The sequence below is a fragment of the Tetranychus urticae genome, chromosome 2 (genome assembly GCF_039701765.1).
Source record: "Tetranychus urticae isolate SD_2017Ah chromosome 2, NJAU_TeUrti_SD_1.0, whole genome shotgun sequence".
NCBI lineage: Eukaryota > Metazoa > Arthropoda > Arachnida > Trombidiformes > Tetranychidae > Tetranychus > Tetranychus urticae.
The window spans coordinates 8,951,788-8,968,187 of record NC_142959.1 but is presented as its reverse complement, the minus strand read 5'-3'; the positions used below and the strand labels follow the sequence as shown (position 1 = coordinate 8,968,187).

The window sequence follows — 16,400 nt, the reverse complement described above, 5'->3', positions numbered from 1 at the left end:
AAGTCAATTCTGAAATGAACTTGAATCAAAGGCGAGACAAGTTTCAGTGTGAAACCACTTTTTGTATTTCACTAAATTTAATACTTTTGCGTCATTGTCAGTCTTGATTCTTGATCAAACTTAAAACACTGAAACCTTAGAGTTGCATTGAAATGGTTATTAGACAAAAGGTAATAACTTGAATGGTTTCATTACAATGAAAATAAATTTGATCCAATTTTTCGAGTTGACAAAATTCAAATTGCGACTTTGATTTGGATAAATACAAAGTCAATGAATATTCAACTCTCAAAGGGTCAAGCTGGATGTTGCAGAATTTTACGGCATTTTCATCATTAATTCCTCTCACATGGAGTCAATTATTATCATGGGAATTTGAGAGACAAAACTTTCATCTTTATCTTTCGAGTGTTGACTTGGAATTTTTATCGAGTTGTTATGATAAATTTTTTCCTCTCATTGTTTAATGGTGAGTCGATGAATTGAATGAAAAGGGAAAATTATTTTTTTGATTTTTCGATTTATAAAATTTTTGAGTCGATAGCATTTGAAATTGAAATGCGTTTAAAGCTTTCGAGTGTTCATTATGATTGCTGAAATGATCATCATTACCATTATTGACAGAGAAGATATTATCATTTTCATTCCCTGAAGGATAAAACAATGGTAGCTTTTTGTTACCATAATAATGAAGTACAGAAACTGGAGGTTACAAAAAGAAGAGGTTTACCAATTAATTGATTTCATGATTAGTTTCATTAAGCTTATCTTTTGTTTTCTTTTTCTGGTGACAATCAAAAGATAAACAATCATGAGTTTGCTCCAGCATTTAGGAATCATTGATTTTTGCAACCAAAACATTCAGAATGCATCAACAACGTGAAGCAGCTTTCATGAGTTCGACGAGTCATTTAAGCATTTGCAGATGAATGAGCTTTCAGAAAAGCAAAATCTTTTCAGAATAAGTCTTTTCCATGGCATATTTCATTCAAAGAAAAGAGTTAAATAAGTTCAAAAGAAATTAAAAATTCTCCAAAAACAGACTTCCAATTCTTAATGTTCTTCTCTAATTGTAAGAACTAATGGCGTTAAAAATTCTCATGACTGTGTTTCAAGTCCATTGCCAGTGAACCTCTCAACTAAGCTTAATAGTTCTGTTGATGTTTCACCTTGACTTGAATATGATTCTGAATGTAATTCTATGATAATTCGGTGAAAGACCAAACCACTATTCTGAGTCTATTATTTACAAGGAATGCACATTTGTTTCTCTCCCTTGGGTTGAGTTGATAAGTACAATTCATTGTTGCTCTTTTGGTTACCATAAAGGTTTACTGTTTCATCTCAATACCTTTTAATCACATGAACCGGTGCAAATCTTCAGAGAATCAATTGCCTTGCCTGAATATCACTCAATTGGCAAAAGGTATTCATCAAAGTTGCTGCGGTTTAAAAGCTTACAGTTTAATGTAAACCATTCCCATCAACTAGCAGTTGATGTTAAGCTTTGTTCATCTGATACAATTTTATTAAACTAAACTACAAATGAATTGATACAGAAAAACAGAAGACAAGAAAAAACTGGAATTGTTTGTCCTGGTTAAACTCTTGTTTACTCTTCTCGTTTTGGAAAAGTGTTAACAGTTAATTTGTATTGTCATCATTTGACATGTTTCCTCATCATGATCACATGTTATGGGTGGACAACATGAGCATAATTCACAACACACAAAATCGAAAGGTCAAGAAGAAAGCATTGAGTAACAAAAGGCTAACAAGTTGAACAATCGTTTCAACACTGATTTTCTGTCTAATCACATCAATTCTGCTCACAATCTATTAATTATAACTCATTAGGCCAGTCAATCAGTAGATTTAATTATCTCCTTTTGTTGAACAAGTTCAAGTTAAAGAAAAAAATCTCACAAATAACAATAAACCGAAAACCTGTAAACACAATTTAAGTGTGATTCTGATCTGAATAAAACATGACCTTTGGACAAGTTCAAAATGCAAAAAAAAATCAATTGACAAACGCAATGAAAATTGATTGAATTTCAGGATAAAGAAGGTGAGAAATAAGGAAACCTTGACAAGACCAACTCCAAACAATCGCATTGACTTGCATTAAAATCACAGCCCTGAAGAGTTGAGAGAAAAAGAAACTTTGATGAAAATTTCGTCGATAAACAAACTAACAACGAAGAAAATAATTCATTAAAAAGTTGAAGATGCAACTTGAAGAAACTCGAAAAACGAAAAAATCGAATCAATTGAACACTTTTCATTTCACTTTCCAGGTAAACATGATTATTCGAGATTCAGTTTAACTCTTTCACAGCTTGTTTCAATATACAACATTATCCTTTTGAAGCAAGAAAAGCATGTAAAATGCATTTCTCGCCAATGAACTTGAATTCGTTGGAAAAAGGAAAATTTTACAAAATTGGAAAAGAAGAAGAGATTCAAAAAGTTCTTTTATGGAAAACTCGAAAAAAAATGTTTCTCAGTTTTCATCTTATATCCATTATAATCACCTTGAGCATCTTTTTCATTTTCATCGTTTTTTCTCCGAAAAAGAAGTCTCAACTTATTACTTCTTTTTCCAAGTCAACAATGGAAATGGTCAGATGAAGTTATACTTCATAATGCGATACAAAATGCAATCAATTTGCTTGGCTAGTCATTTGCATTAAAAGCCGAGAAATAAAAGTGTAACAATGATAATCGCTTTTCCAACAAATGATTATTGCAATGACACTTTGCTGGTTCCTCTTAAACTTCAATAAAGAGAGCGATGTAATTGACCATAATGGACAGATGATGGTCAACATTGTTAAAGTTATTGCATTACGGAAGTAATTTTATTCACAGACGAAACGATAATATCCATTGTTGCTAAACATTTACATTATTATCAAGTTCACTTTGGAGATGTTTAACTTGGCAAAAAGGGACTTTTCAATTAACCATTATTGCAATGAATTTGATGAAAATTTTGATGTATTTTGTTTGCTAATTGATTGGGTGAATCGACAATTAAAGAGATGAAATTGTTCTTTTAATCGTTTTTTCCTTTTTAATCATGAATAATGATTTATATTAATTTCTTTTGTGTCATATAATATGGAGAATAATGAAAGGGAAAAAGGTTTCAATTTGTTTCTCGTCAGAATTGATTCTAATTTGTATTCTTTGTCTTTTCCAGTTCTTTTATCGTTAACCATGGGATTAATGTTATTGATGGGAACTTTAACCGTTCACATAACTAAATATTTACCCGATGGAGCTGATTGGTGGATTGAATTAATTGTTAGCGGATTATTTACTCTCATTGTAATCCTGGTAATTCTCATTGTTCGTCAACCCAAACACCGGTCAACCTCACGAAACAGCATTCCCTGTGTACCTTTATTACCAATATGTGCCATTTGGATGGATATTCATTTGATCATTTGTCTTCCGAGTTCCTCTTGGATTGCATTCTTAATCTGGTCACTCATAGGTAATTCATTAATTTACATTATTCCAAATGCATTTTGATACTCACGTTCCTAATTACAAATTCAATTGGTCTGAAAACTTTTTGGTAAACAATCAAATTGCTATTAAAAAGAGTGCGATTTTTATTGGTAAATCTGATGGTTTCAAACTCTTAGCTAGTTTGGGTTGAGTTTAGTGCTTTCTGCATGAATCTTGAGAGAATCTTAAGTGACTTGAACAACCTTCCTCGATAGATCAGATCTGAGATCTTTTCTTGAATAGCCTTCTTAGATGGTCAATTGAATTGATTCCGCCGGGCTCATAATTCTTGCGACCTTCTTCGATAGTTTGTTCTAACTTTCATTGAAACAACAGTCGACAGTTTTATCATTTGCTCCAGATGCTTCATCTTATGATGGCTTTAACTTAGCGTCAATTTTAATGGAAATTCAACTTTTTTCTTTCTTGTAACTTTGAAATTAAATTGCTAATGTAATACATTGTGAAATCAATTGTATAACATTTTGTCATTTGTTCACTGTTTGTTCAACAGCTTCATGTGCAAGAATCAGAAATGATGATTAAAAGAAGCGAGAAAAAAACATGAAATTTTCTGGATTTTAGCTCATTTCAAACCAATAAGTTGTAGCTTGTCAAACGAGCTGTTACAGTTGATCAAAAGCCATTTTAAAGTAAAACTGATTTTTTTCGAGTCAACCTTTTTTTCGTCGTAAAAGATATCAAACCAAGCAGCATTGACTAGTGAAACAATTAAGTTTATCAACACATTTGAAAAGTTATTAAAGAGAAGGCAAACTCGAAAGGAATTTTTCTTTTCTCTTTATTGATGTTTCTACTTGTTTAACAACAAAAAAAGGTTTTCATCAATCGTACAAAGAAAGAGCAGAAGAAATGAAAAAAATCATTAACAGCAAAAAAAGCGTTTCAAGTTCACAACATTTGTTATTTGTTCAATTCTTTCAAAGTTCAACTCGAAACTTTTTTCCATTAAATATTGAACTTTCATTGAATACCATTAAACCATGCTAATCAACCCGCTAATGTATTAATGATATTAATGTTGGCTTATGGTTAGACAAGGTGTGAACAGTTGTGAAAAGTGAAGTGAATTTCATTTCCAATCAATGGATTGTAAAAAAAAGAGATTCAGGGAAAAGGAAAAGAATAAGCTCAAGTTTCCTTCATCTTTTTATTTTCTGATGGAAAAGAAATGTTTACAGGAAAAAGACTTAACTATCATCGTCATGATGATTAGGAGAGAGAAAAAAAGACTAATCTTGTTCATCTCTTCCATCATCTTGACCAATGTTTACCAGTGTCAATGTTGACCCAAGCACAGATGATGATCAACCATGATGACGGGCAACATTTCAATATAACAGCAACTTTAATTAATATTGATTTAATCCCAGTAAACATTGAATTTCACTCAAATATTGGATTGCAAAATAAGAGTAGATTTAAGGGTTTTTCATCTTTGACTGTTTAGTATCAATAAACGACCATTTAGCAAACCTGAAAGGACAACATTCCAAGTACTTTATTGACACATTAAAGTCATTAAAATCATCATTAAATTGAATTCGAGTGCAATGAAAATTGCAAATGCAAGTTAACCTTTAAAGCCTTTTCGATTAAAATTCAAAGTCGACCAATAAAATGATCATCAATGCATTTGAATGAAGAAAAAGTTTGTAAAAGTCTTTCGAGTTTTGAAAAATTCCGAAAAATTGAATTTTTTCAACCTTTTCTCTTTTTCGTTTGAAACATTCTTATGCTTACAAGCGTGACTGGAATAAACTCAGTCAGTGTTTTTGTTTTACCAACTAATCATATTCACTACACAATTTAATTCGAGTTGGACTGTGATTTCATTTCAATTGTTTCATGAATAACAATTTTATTATCTGAGAGAAAAAATTCAATTACTAAACAGCTCAACATCCTAAAGGCAAAACATTGAAAATTGTCTGCAAAGTGAAATATTTGATGAAAAAGGAAAACATATTTTCAATCATTCTCAATGAGAAAACTTGAAAAATGCAAATTTAATAATCGATAAACATTGGAATAATGCAATTAAACGTTTCAAAGAAAAGGTTATTCTGGGAAAGAAAATAAAAATGCAAACAGAGAACTATTTTATTCATGATAAACCAATGATTCCATTGAGAGTTATCATTATCAGAGTTTTGTTATTGAATAAATTATTGAATCAAGTTTAAGAGTAAAATCTCAAGCGAGTCTTCAATGAACTCGACTTTTGATTAACTCGTAAAGGTGATGATTGCTATTAAATGGTAAAGAGAACAGAATTATCGATAATCAATTTTATCGATTTCAGCAAAATGAATTAAAAGTTTTTCGAAAAGAATATTTTAAAACTTTTTTTCTCAATTTTTTATTGCAAGAATGTTTTTGGTGGAGAGAAAGATTTTTTTATGCGTTTTTTTTCTTTCGATTTCTGATTTAAAATGAATTTTACAAAAATTCTTATTCTGATCACAGAAGAATCACTGATGAGTCAATGAAAGGTATGGCCATGATAATGATAATGTGTCGAACTTTTCTTCAGATTTCATTTCGTAAATTATCATTTCACTTTTTTTTCTTTTTCTTCGTTTTCATGATAATCCAAATTGATGCTTTTCAGATATCATTTGAACGATCGATCAATGAAACTTGTCTAGAGTTATCATTTCACCATAAAAGTAATGTTGACACGCAAAAGAATCATTATTTATGTTAAACTTGAGAGAAATTTTTTCATCTTCAATTTTGACTTTTCAACTGACCATCCAGGTTCGTACCTTTTACATGATTCACTCATCACGTCGATTACTTTTAACATTTGCAACTTCATCCAAGTTTTGTCTTCAACTTTAATCGAGAAATTGTTTCGATCCAACTTATTATTTCCATAAAACACAATCTTCTAATGTTGCCTGAAAAAATTTGTTTCGATGCAAAAGGTTTTTTCTTGAGAAGTTTTCTTCCAAATTTTGACATTCATCTTGAAATTTTATTCAATTTTCAATTCAAGACTTTTAGTAATGCGGTCTTATTGACAAAAATGTTCATTGATGTGCCATTTGAAAGCTATTTAAATCTTTGCAGAGTCACTCGAGTTTAATGAATGATTGCATGACACTTGCTTTTGATGAAATTTTAAATTTTGTAGATTCTCTAATTGGTGTAGAAAATAAATTGAAAAGGTTTTCACTTTACTCTCATGTTAACCTTTTCATGATGTAAAATTAATTTACATAAATGTTGGCATAATAATTGGTTTATCGATTGTGGTCCCAATATTGGTTAATGGTTAATAACATTTTATCACGATATTATTACCATTATCATTATGTGATGAGTATAATGATTATATTGCATGAGTTGAAACTCTCTTGTATTGTTGGCTGAATATCAATGAAAATGATTTCGAGCCAGTTTTCGATTCTTTCCAATATCCATTTATAGCTGTTGAACTTGCTTCTATGGGTTTGACTGTGCTCATTATCATGGTGAACCAGTTGACTTTGATTTTTGTTTCACATTGTTGACCAATTGAAGGTGTAAAGCATATTTAATCTGGAACAAGGAATCGTTAATATGGACCATTTTCTTATCGATTAAATTAAATCCTTTCTTTCGTTTCTTCCAGGAATCTTTGTTTACTTGAGTTACAGTGTTTGGTACAGCCATGAAGGGGATTCAGATGAAGCGGACAAATCTCAAGAGCAGCTTAACCTAAATGTATCATTGGACGAAGAAAACGATGAGATTATTCATTGCCTGGAAAACTTTACCGATGGATCATCTGTTTAATTGAACATCTAATTGTCTAATCTATTTATTATATTGTAAATAGCGCCATACCTTGTAATAATGAACGGGATAAATATTAAAGAGATTATATCAAAGTTATCACAATCCATGAACCATTTGTCCGTATTTCTGAAAGATATTGAATTAGCAGAAACAAATAAGTAAACGATACTCACATTGAACGAGGATAAGTCTGTAAATAATATTATCGATTAGTCAATATTGAAATATTACCTTTGATCATTGGTCAAGCAATTCAGAAAAATGAGATTTTTTTATCAAAAAGATTCACCATTTCGCATAACATTGATCAGGCTTCAGGATAAAAACAAAAGAAGCATTGATTTTTTTACTCTTTTTTCAATGTTGATTGAAGCAGAAAGATATTGAAAAGTCAGAAAGTCATTAGAAAATTAACTCAGTAGTAATTGAATGGAAACTGAAGCTGATTAAAAGCATAAATAAACCGTTAAAGAATTGAATATATTTTCTTTTTGGTCACTACAGATGTCGCTACTTTATGATGCACTTGATTTACCTACAAACCTGTCTACATCTAGTGCTGAATGAAGCAAGTTTGTAAGTTTAACCGAGAGTAAGGTGACGGTGTCACTACCGTCAATGAATCTGTTTGTTAGTGTTATGTTACAAAATTGTGTCAGGTTTTTTTTCCTCATTTTTATTAACTCAATAGAAAGTCTAAATGAAGTTGTTAAATCTAAATTGCTGTGAAATATGGATATTTTGTTTATTAGTTGAACTTGTATCATCTTTGAAAGTTGATTATGGCCAAGATGAAGTGAGGATTAAAGAAGGTGAATCGACCATCATCAACTTTACTCTTACAGACAAGATCCATCAAACCATTGCCGATGGACATCTTTATTATCAATTAAAAATTTCATCACCTCGTGTTGCTGATATCGGAGGAGATGGTAATTCCAAATTGTTGCGACTAGATAAAGCTTTTCTTCATCCAGATAAAAATGGAATGTTCAATTTTTCTGGTTCTGTTGACATTATGGGTAAACTATTAGGTCACACTAATCTATTTTTAGAATATGTTAACCCAAACGAAACTCACCACATCAATGGACAGTCAAGCGCGCTACGGGATAATCCTCCGTGCGCTTATAAAGAAGAGCTGTTGCCTGCATCTGCAGACTTACTAATTGCTGGCAATGGACATAAAGAGGGTGAAAAGAGTACCAATCGATTAACCATTTTGGTTTCACTTAAACATAGTCGCTTGGAAAAGATATTTACCCTTTCAGTGGTCTCGTTGGTTTTGCTAAATTTCATCAACATGGGATGTGCTATAGATTTGTTTGTTATCAAAAGTGTACTTAAAAAACCGATTGCTCCTTTGATTGGGCTGATATCACAATATGTTGTTATGCCTTTGGTAAGCTTGAAGTCTTCCACTTATCTTTGCCCTTCAATCATTCTTATTAATTACCGTTATAAACAAATTTTTTCAGACATCATATTGTGTCGGATATTTTCTATTGAATGGCGATGCGTATTACTATTGGTTTGGCTTATTTGCTTTCGGAATTTCGCCAGGAGGAAATGCATCCAATATGTGGACTCTTTTACTTGGTGGCAATCTCAATCTCAGTTTAACCATGACTTTCATTAGCACCTTTTGCGCCTTATGTAAGCATCGAATCTGCAGCTTAACAATAGCTTCGTTTTTGATGAATTTGTTTGGTATGGTTTTTAATTCTTCCTGTTTTTTTGTTTCAGTTATGATTCCTTTATGGCTATTCACATTAGGTGCTCGCATTCAAGGTCCAAGTACTTTCACTGTCCCATATATTCGTATTTTCGAATCATTGTTGGCAATGGCCTTCTTCTTAGGAATTGGTCTCCTTTTCCAAAAATATTTGCCCAAAGTGTCCAGAGTAAGACTTAAATTAAACCTTTAACCAATTTCGTTTCATTCTAGTTCATCACAAATTCAATATACAAATTTAATTCGATGCACACCGGCATTTATTTGTTTAAAGTTTTAGCTGTAAATTTTGTTGATTTATTTCATTCATTCAGGAAAACTGTTTTCAAAGCTTTATCCTGTTTGATTGATGAGCGGAAAAATTTTCCAATCAACAAATTTTTCATAAACTGTACAGGAAACTGCAAGAATAGATTTAAATTTGTATGTTCACACGAAATTGTTTCTTAAGCTGAATTTCAATTTGCCTAAAATTGGTCCATTAACTTTTATCTCATCAATTATTTAGTCAACTAATTATAATTTGCTTTCCCTCAACAGGTCTGTAAACGCATCTTGGCTCCTGTATCAACTGTGATGATTATATTTATCGTTGTCTTTAGTACCTACGTTTATTGGTCAATGGTGAAGTTGTTAACCTGGAAAATGTTATTATCAGCTGGTCTCAATGTGTGGCTCGGTTTCTTAATTGGTCTTGTGTTTTCGATTGCATTTAGCTTTGAAAGAGCAGATCAGATAGCCATTGCAATTGAAACCGGTATTCAAAATACAGGAATATCAATTATGCTCATCCGTCTAGCCTTGCAACCACCAGAAAGTGATTTAGCCACTCTTTTGCCAGTTGCAGCTTCCATCATGACTCCAATCCCATTGATGATCCTATTTGTCTTTAAGAAGTTATGTGATGTTTGTTCCTCTTCACAAAAAACGGTTGTTTATAGTTCACCTGAAGATAGTATTTCCCACCACAAGCATTTACGCACACCCCAATCAGTTAATGGTCTAATGTCGATAAAGAGTTTCTCATAATTTTCTGTTCCTACCAATCTCTCTACTTACCTACTCATCATTATCAATTTTAGAGCAATAGTGAATGTCTCCTGAGTCGAAATGAGAAGAAAACGTTAGTTAATTTAAACTCCAAAAAATCAATATTGAATAGTCATTTGAAACACTCAATCATTCAACGAATCAATGAACCTTTTGTCCCATTGAATCTTAGTACGAATGAATAATACGAAAATATTTAAACCAAAATTTGCTACTGTCTGGATCTAGTCTAAACTCAAAGGAGCTATTGAAAGTCTGATTCCGTCAACATCCCAAAATCAAAAAAAGTGCAATCATCTTTTAGTTGTCCAATCATTTTCTGTTTGCTCCAAATTTATACGATAACCAAAATTTTTGTTAAAATTACAAAGCAAAATTAATTTTTTTAAATTAGTTATTTAATGTACATTGTATTTTAAAGGTTAATTATTGTTGAAAAATTATCAATCTATAATATCTATAATAATAAATTGAATCCAAAGCATTTCAAAACCAAACCATTCTCTATACAAAGCAGCCTTTGATGTTCATTGGTACTGGCTGAAGACCAAATACTCAACACTTGAGCCAATAAATTAAGATTTTAGAAAAATTTCCGATTTCCATTCGTTCCATTCGGTAAAATTTCAAGATCTGAATGAGCGCAAATTTACAATCAGTAGCATTATCGCGGAAATATTTTCAAGAATATACTGCGAAAAGATGAAAAAACATCTAAATTAGATCATTGATTCTAACAATCAAATTCTTCGATTGAGTTGTTAATAATGAATAACTACATACATAGCAAAGAAATGTACTTGTAAGTAGAGTTAAATCCCCAATCTTGAATCCATTGTATGAACATTTCTCCAGAATGTGTAAAATCTGAAAGTTAAGAAGAGGGCAAAACAATTTAAATTAAACATTTTTTTATGCCAATCTGTAAACTTTTTATTCTTTCATTTGTTATTGTGTTTGGAAACGCGAATCGATACTTAAGTCTCACCTTAAGTCCATTGTGTATTTGAACGCCACAATGTCGAGCCATGAAGGAAGAGTAATAACCACAAATTTGGTTAAACTGTAATTGGAAGGAAAAAGGTGAAAATGAATCTCATTTTGTCAAAGACTTACTTTAGTGTAAACCATTGCGCTTGCATGAAGAATAATTGTTATAGAGATTACACCGAAAAACGTGGCTATCAGTATGACATTAGCAAGCAGATTGGAATGTAACTTGAGAAAACTCGCAGCTGAAATCGCAGTGACCATCAAGAATGACATACCAACGAGGGAATAACCAATCAAATATCTGAAATCTTCAGCCAACCGATGGAAATGAATGAAAATTTTTTGCAAATTGAAATTGGCCGATTTCAAGAGGCCATTCATTTCTGTCGATTCAACACTTTGATAAGACATTTTGAGTCTATCCAATTGAGATTGAAGTCGAGCCAAGTACAAGTACGGCAATATTACTGCATAGGCAGCTACGGCTCCACAGCCATAAGAAAGAAACAAAACAGTTACCGTTTCTAAGACGAACCAGATAGCACTCGAAATTAGGTAAATGTAGTTTGAGTAAACATGAACATTCAAAAGTCTTATAACTGCCAAACTCGTAACAATGAGACATGTAAGTGGGTAAATAAGGTTTGAGAAATTGATTAGAGCAAATTGAATTCGACGCTTAAAAATATCAAATTGAACTGGAGATATTTTCAAGGCATGGCAATTGAAACTCGAGTTCATGACTTTGATTTCCAATAGAATAACGAATCGACCTTTTGTTTCAAGATACAGAATGTACTCGCGAGCTATGATAAGCACTGCAAAATATAAGAACTGAAGCAAGTTAAATGTTGCACTTTCTGGTGACCCATAGAATGAATTTCCAAGAATTATGCTCATGTTTGAAGATTCATCAGTAACTATGAGAAGAGCAAAGCGAATAATCGAGATTAAAGTGCCCAATCGACAGAGAACATTGAGCTTGTTGAAGTAAATATGCTGAGTTCCATCCTGTTGGTATATAGTCCTTTTCTCAATATTAGAGTTATTATTGTAAGGAAATTAATTTGTCCAATCAGATGACAAATCTTATCAGAGCTCACATCATTTGAAAGTCCAAATGCATACGCGAGTTTAGACTTCATAAGTTTCCATTTTATTTCAAAGGTACTTTGGGTCGTCATTTTAATGTTGATGTTTTAAAGCAAAATATCAAGTTTACTTTCAATACAACTCAATGCTCAGATATTTTCGTCGTTCAATAGAATAAGCCAACAAAATGGATTCATGAAATTAACGGTCAAAAGTTAGGCTCAATTGGATAATGAATTTCGAACTTTTTCTTTTACAGAGTTTCTCTTTTGAACCTTCGTTAAAAAATAAGCTTGAATCGATATGAAAATATTACTTTTCCAAGTAAATTACAGATGTAACTATTAAAGTTATAAGAGTAAAACAATTAAAGATTTTACCTTCAAATCGATCAAATATTTGTTCAATTTGTAGAAGTCAATACATCGATAATGAACATTGAATAATATTGATTCTGTTTTATGTATTAATGTTATAAATAATGAACGTTACATTGCTTTCAGAACAAACAATAAAATCTGTCCATTATAAATTGTTTATTTCAACGATTTTCTTTGCAATGTTGAAAAACGGTTTTAATTGGTGAAGATGTAATAGATTCTTGAAGTTCGATGGTAAAGGGTAAAATAGCCAAGGTTCACACAGTGTCCTCAAAAAATTTATAGCAGAGTGTAGAGTAGAGTTTCGCGATATTAAAATGTATCGTTGCAAGAATCGAGCATTCAATGAGTACAACTTATCACAATATAATTATAATACAATTATAGAAACGGAGAAACAGTTTATTTTGAGGTCGTTTAAAAATGAGGATGCGTTTGAAAATGAGCACAAAGAACTATTAATAGAAATGAACAAAACAACAAAATGTGTTTCATTACAACTTTTTCCCGTGTAGTGCGTAGATAGTTCAGCATGTAGACTCCTCCATTAATCCAAGTAATCTGTAACATACTTTTAAATCCAGCAAATCGTTCAAAAGACACAGAATTTTTAACCTAGCCACTGAAAAGACCTTGTTTTTGGTCCTTCTTTCCTCATCTTTCTTTCCTTGGGAAATCTTAATATTCTAATGAACGGACATTAACAATTAGTAGCATTATTGCAGAAATGTTTTCAAGAATAAACTGTTAAGAAATGGAAATAAATTAGATCGTGAATTCCACCAATCAAATGTTTCAATTGAATTGTATTACATACATAGCAAAGAAATGTACTCGTAAGTAGAGTTAAATCACCAATCTTGACACCATTGTATGAACATTTCTCCAAAATGTGAAGAACCTGAAAGTTAAGAATGTTCAGATTAACGAGAAAGTGTCTCAAGATTTTAAATCAACATTTACCTTCAAACCATTATGGACTCGAACACCAGAATGTCGAGCCATGAAAGAAGAGTAATAACCACAAATTCGGTTAAACTGCAAAAAATAAGAAGATAATCAAAAGGGAAACGCATTTTGTGAAATACTTACTTTAGTGTAAATCTGCGCGCTTGAATGTAGAATAACTGTTATGGAAATCACACCTAAAAAGGTAACAATTAATATTAAATTAGCGAGCAAAGGAGAATGCAATTTAAGAAAATTTGAAAACACAACTGCAGTAACCATCAGGAATGAGATGGCAAGGACAGCATAACCAATCAAGTAATTCAAATCATTAGCCATTCGATCAAAGTGAAGGAAAACCTTTTGCAAATCAAAATTAACTGATTTCAATATGTAATTCATTTCGGTCGATTGGGTGCTTCGATATGATATGTAAAGTCTATCCAATTGCGATTGAAGCCTGGCCAAGTATATATATGAGTACGTGAAGGAATAGGTAGCGATGGCTCCACAGCCCCAAGAAAGCATCAAAGCAGTTGCCATTTCAGGGACGAACCAAGCAGCACTTGCAATTGCATAAACGTAGTTGGAGTAAAGTTGAACATTGAAAAGCCTTACAACTGCGATACCAAAAACAAGGAAACAAGAAAAGGGATAAAAAAGGTTCGACCAATTGAATAAGTTTAATTGAACATGGCTTATAAAAATATCGAATTGAGCTGGAGACATTTCCAAAGCATAACAATTTAAACTGTTATGCAAAATCTTCATGTCAGACAATAGACTGAAGCCACCCTTCGATTCCAGGTACAAAATGTACTCTCGAACTAAGGCAAGCATGGAAATATATGTGCATTCGAGAGCGTTCAAAATTCGACTTTTTGTTGATGAATAGAATGCATTTCCAAGAATAATGCTGATGTTCGAAGGCTCCTCGGTATTTATTAGAATAATGAAACGCAAAGTCATTATCAAGATGCACAATCGAAATAAATTATTTCTCTTCTTGAAATTAAAGGTTTCCTTTTCATTCCATGGTTTCTCATTCTGATGGTATCCTTTTCTCAATATTAGAGTTAATAACGTGAGTGAATGAATTTTCCCAATCAGGTTCGAAATTTTTTCAACTGAATGTTCACTTTTTGAAAGGCCAAACGTAAACGCGATTTGAGACTTTATGAGTTTCCATTTTATTTCAAAGGAAGTTTGAGCCGTCATTCCAATGTCGGTGGTCTTCTGAATGTATAATAACTTTTAACTTGTCTTTATGCAATGTAATTGACTTTCTCTGAACAAGACAAACTCAAATAAACATAATATAATAAGTCAACAAAGTTGTCAATAAAATTATCAGGCCACCAAAAAGTTTTCCTAAATTGGATAATGAATTTAAGATTCTCTAGAGTTTTACAAAAAGCTATTATCTTTGAAAAATAAACTTGGGTCGATGTAAAAATATATATGTTTACGAATTTTACTAATAGCTATTCATATAACTTATTAGTTTAAAAGCAATTGCTCTAAACAAATCCTAAATTTTGAATTCAGCTTATTGTTGAAGTCAATTTGTCAATAATGAATATTGAATCGTAGCGATAAACGCCTAATTTATTCAGAAAAAAAATAAGCTGCAAAATAGAGAGAGGGTAAAAGGGTGGGCAAAAATCGGGGATGCATCTTGTTAGTGCCTGAAGCAATGAGTAAAGCAACAATAAGTTTTTTCGATAATCTTTTCATGCTTTTCTTCTAAAATATATAACTTTCAAAAAAATCATTGTTGAAGTCGTTCGATGAGCTTCCGAAAGTTGGAACAAATGTATTCGATGACTCCATCTTTTTTACTTCAGTTGTTACTCTTATGTGTAAGTTCTTATCATCGTCTACAACCAGCATCAAAGGTAATGGTATTACCTTCTTCAGGAAATTTTGTTCATGTAAGGATATGAAAATGTCCAAGCGATTTGGTCCGGTGCGTAAAGACCCTTCCTTAAAAATCTACTGTACCCCGGAAACAGTGATAAAAGAACTGCGTGCATGTGCACGCAAGGTGAGAAACTTTGTGTATTAAAATCAAGCTACAATTGGTTGGCATATTCGTCTGCCCATTGTAGACTTCCACTCCTTTACAAGGAAGAGGAGTACAAAATGATCATATATGACCATCTCATTGATTCCTACGCTGTCTCTAGGACGATTGAAAAGCTATTCGCCAAGAAGCTGAAAATTAGGATTGAGGGGATTTCGTGTGGCCGGCAAAACCTTGGTTCGAAAACCTGTGTGAGAAACTGTCTACGAAAGGCAGTTCAACTAACAGGTAAGTATAGAGAACCAACCATTGTAAAATCGTACAATTTTGTATTAAAAAAGTTTATTTAATTTTATTAATAAAGTCTTATTTCTCTAGTCAAGTCTCTAGTCTTCAGTTTTATTTTATTCCTATCTTCCCTCTCTTTTCGGTCAAAAACATGGACAGTCTTTTTTACGCGGTAGCCCTTACTTACTACTACAGTCTTGCCACACTTATTTTGACAAAAAAATCGGAGCCATCTATTGGTATCGAAACTCTAGCCCTAGCATAAACAGTGCTGGGATAGTACTTTCGTCTTACTATTGGCAATATAATAGAAGGTGCTGTTTTTTTGTCAAAATAAGTGTGAAAAGACTGTAATTTCATTTCAATGCATACAAATTTTACTTGGTTGTACATGATTTCTTGCACTGTTGTTATGTCAATATATTATTTATAAATCAAACTGGCCATTTTAACATCAAAATTATTTTCAGTTTATACACTATTTCCAATTATTAATATTGGCTTTGATTGATATTAACATTAACTAATTAATATTTCAATTATGTTATTTTTTACG

General features: G+C 31.9%; 3 protein-coding genes and 1 long non-coding RNA gene across 4 annotated transcripts in view; 2 read left to right on the top strand and 2 right to left on the bottom strand.

Moving 5' to 3' along the window:
* Window positions 1–7,442, top strand: part of LOC107360087 (high affinity cationic amino acid transporter 1) — a 62,507-nt gene extending 55,065 nt beyond the window's left edge. The window contains exons 7-8 of the mRNA XM_089268138.1: window positions 3,209–3,505; window positions 7,166–7,442. Of these exons, the coding sequence (XP_089124264.1) occupies window positions 3,209–3,505; window positions 7,166–7,329 (461 nt within the window). The 3' untranslated portion in view covers window positions 7,330–7,442. The remainder of the gene's footprint in view (window positions 1–3,208; window positions 3,506–7,165) is intronic.
* LOC107360088 (uncharacterized) lies at window positions 5,881–7,824 on the bottom strand. The gene is made up of 3 exons (XR_001568222.3): window positions 7,564–7,824; window positions 7,381–7,458; window positions 5,881–7,251 (listed from the first exon to the last, which is right to left on the bottom strand). It is a non-coding gene; the product is annotated as an uncharacterized LOC107360088 (long non-coding RNA).
* Window positions 7,825–7,967: 143 nt separating this feature from the next.
* Window positions 7,968–10,614, top strand: LOC149093832 (ileal sodium/bile acid cotransporter-like). The gene is made up of 4 exons (XM_089268139.1): window positions 7,968–8,734; window positions 8,811–8,988; window positions 9,079–9,236; window positions 9,608–10,614. Exons 1-4 carry the CDS (start codon window positions 8,033–8,035, stop codon window positions 10,094–10,096), a joined length of 1,527 nt encoding a protein of 508 aa, XP_089124265.1. The 5' UTR covers window positions 7,968–8,032; the 3' UTR covers window positions 10,097–10,614.
* A 2,312-nt stretch (window positions 10,615–12,926) lies between these two features.
* LOC112538594 (uncharacterized) lies at window positions 12,927–14,892 on the bottom strand. The gene is made up of 4 exons (XM_025160301.2): window positions 13,675–14,892; window positions 13,546–13,620; window positions 13,400–13,483; window positions 12,927–13,326 (listed from the first exon to the last, which is right to left on the bottom strand). Exons 1-4 carry the CDS (start codon window positions 14,746–14,748, stop codon window positions 13,261–13,263), a joined length of 1,299 nt encoding a protein of 432 aa, XP_025016069.2. The 5' UTR covers window positions 14,749–14,892; the 3' UTR covers window positions 12,927–13,260.
* Window positions 14,893–16,400: the final 1,508 nt, after the last annotated feature.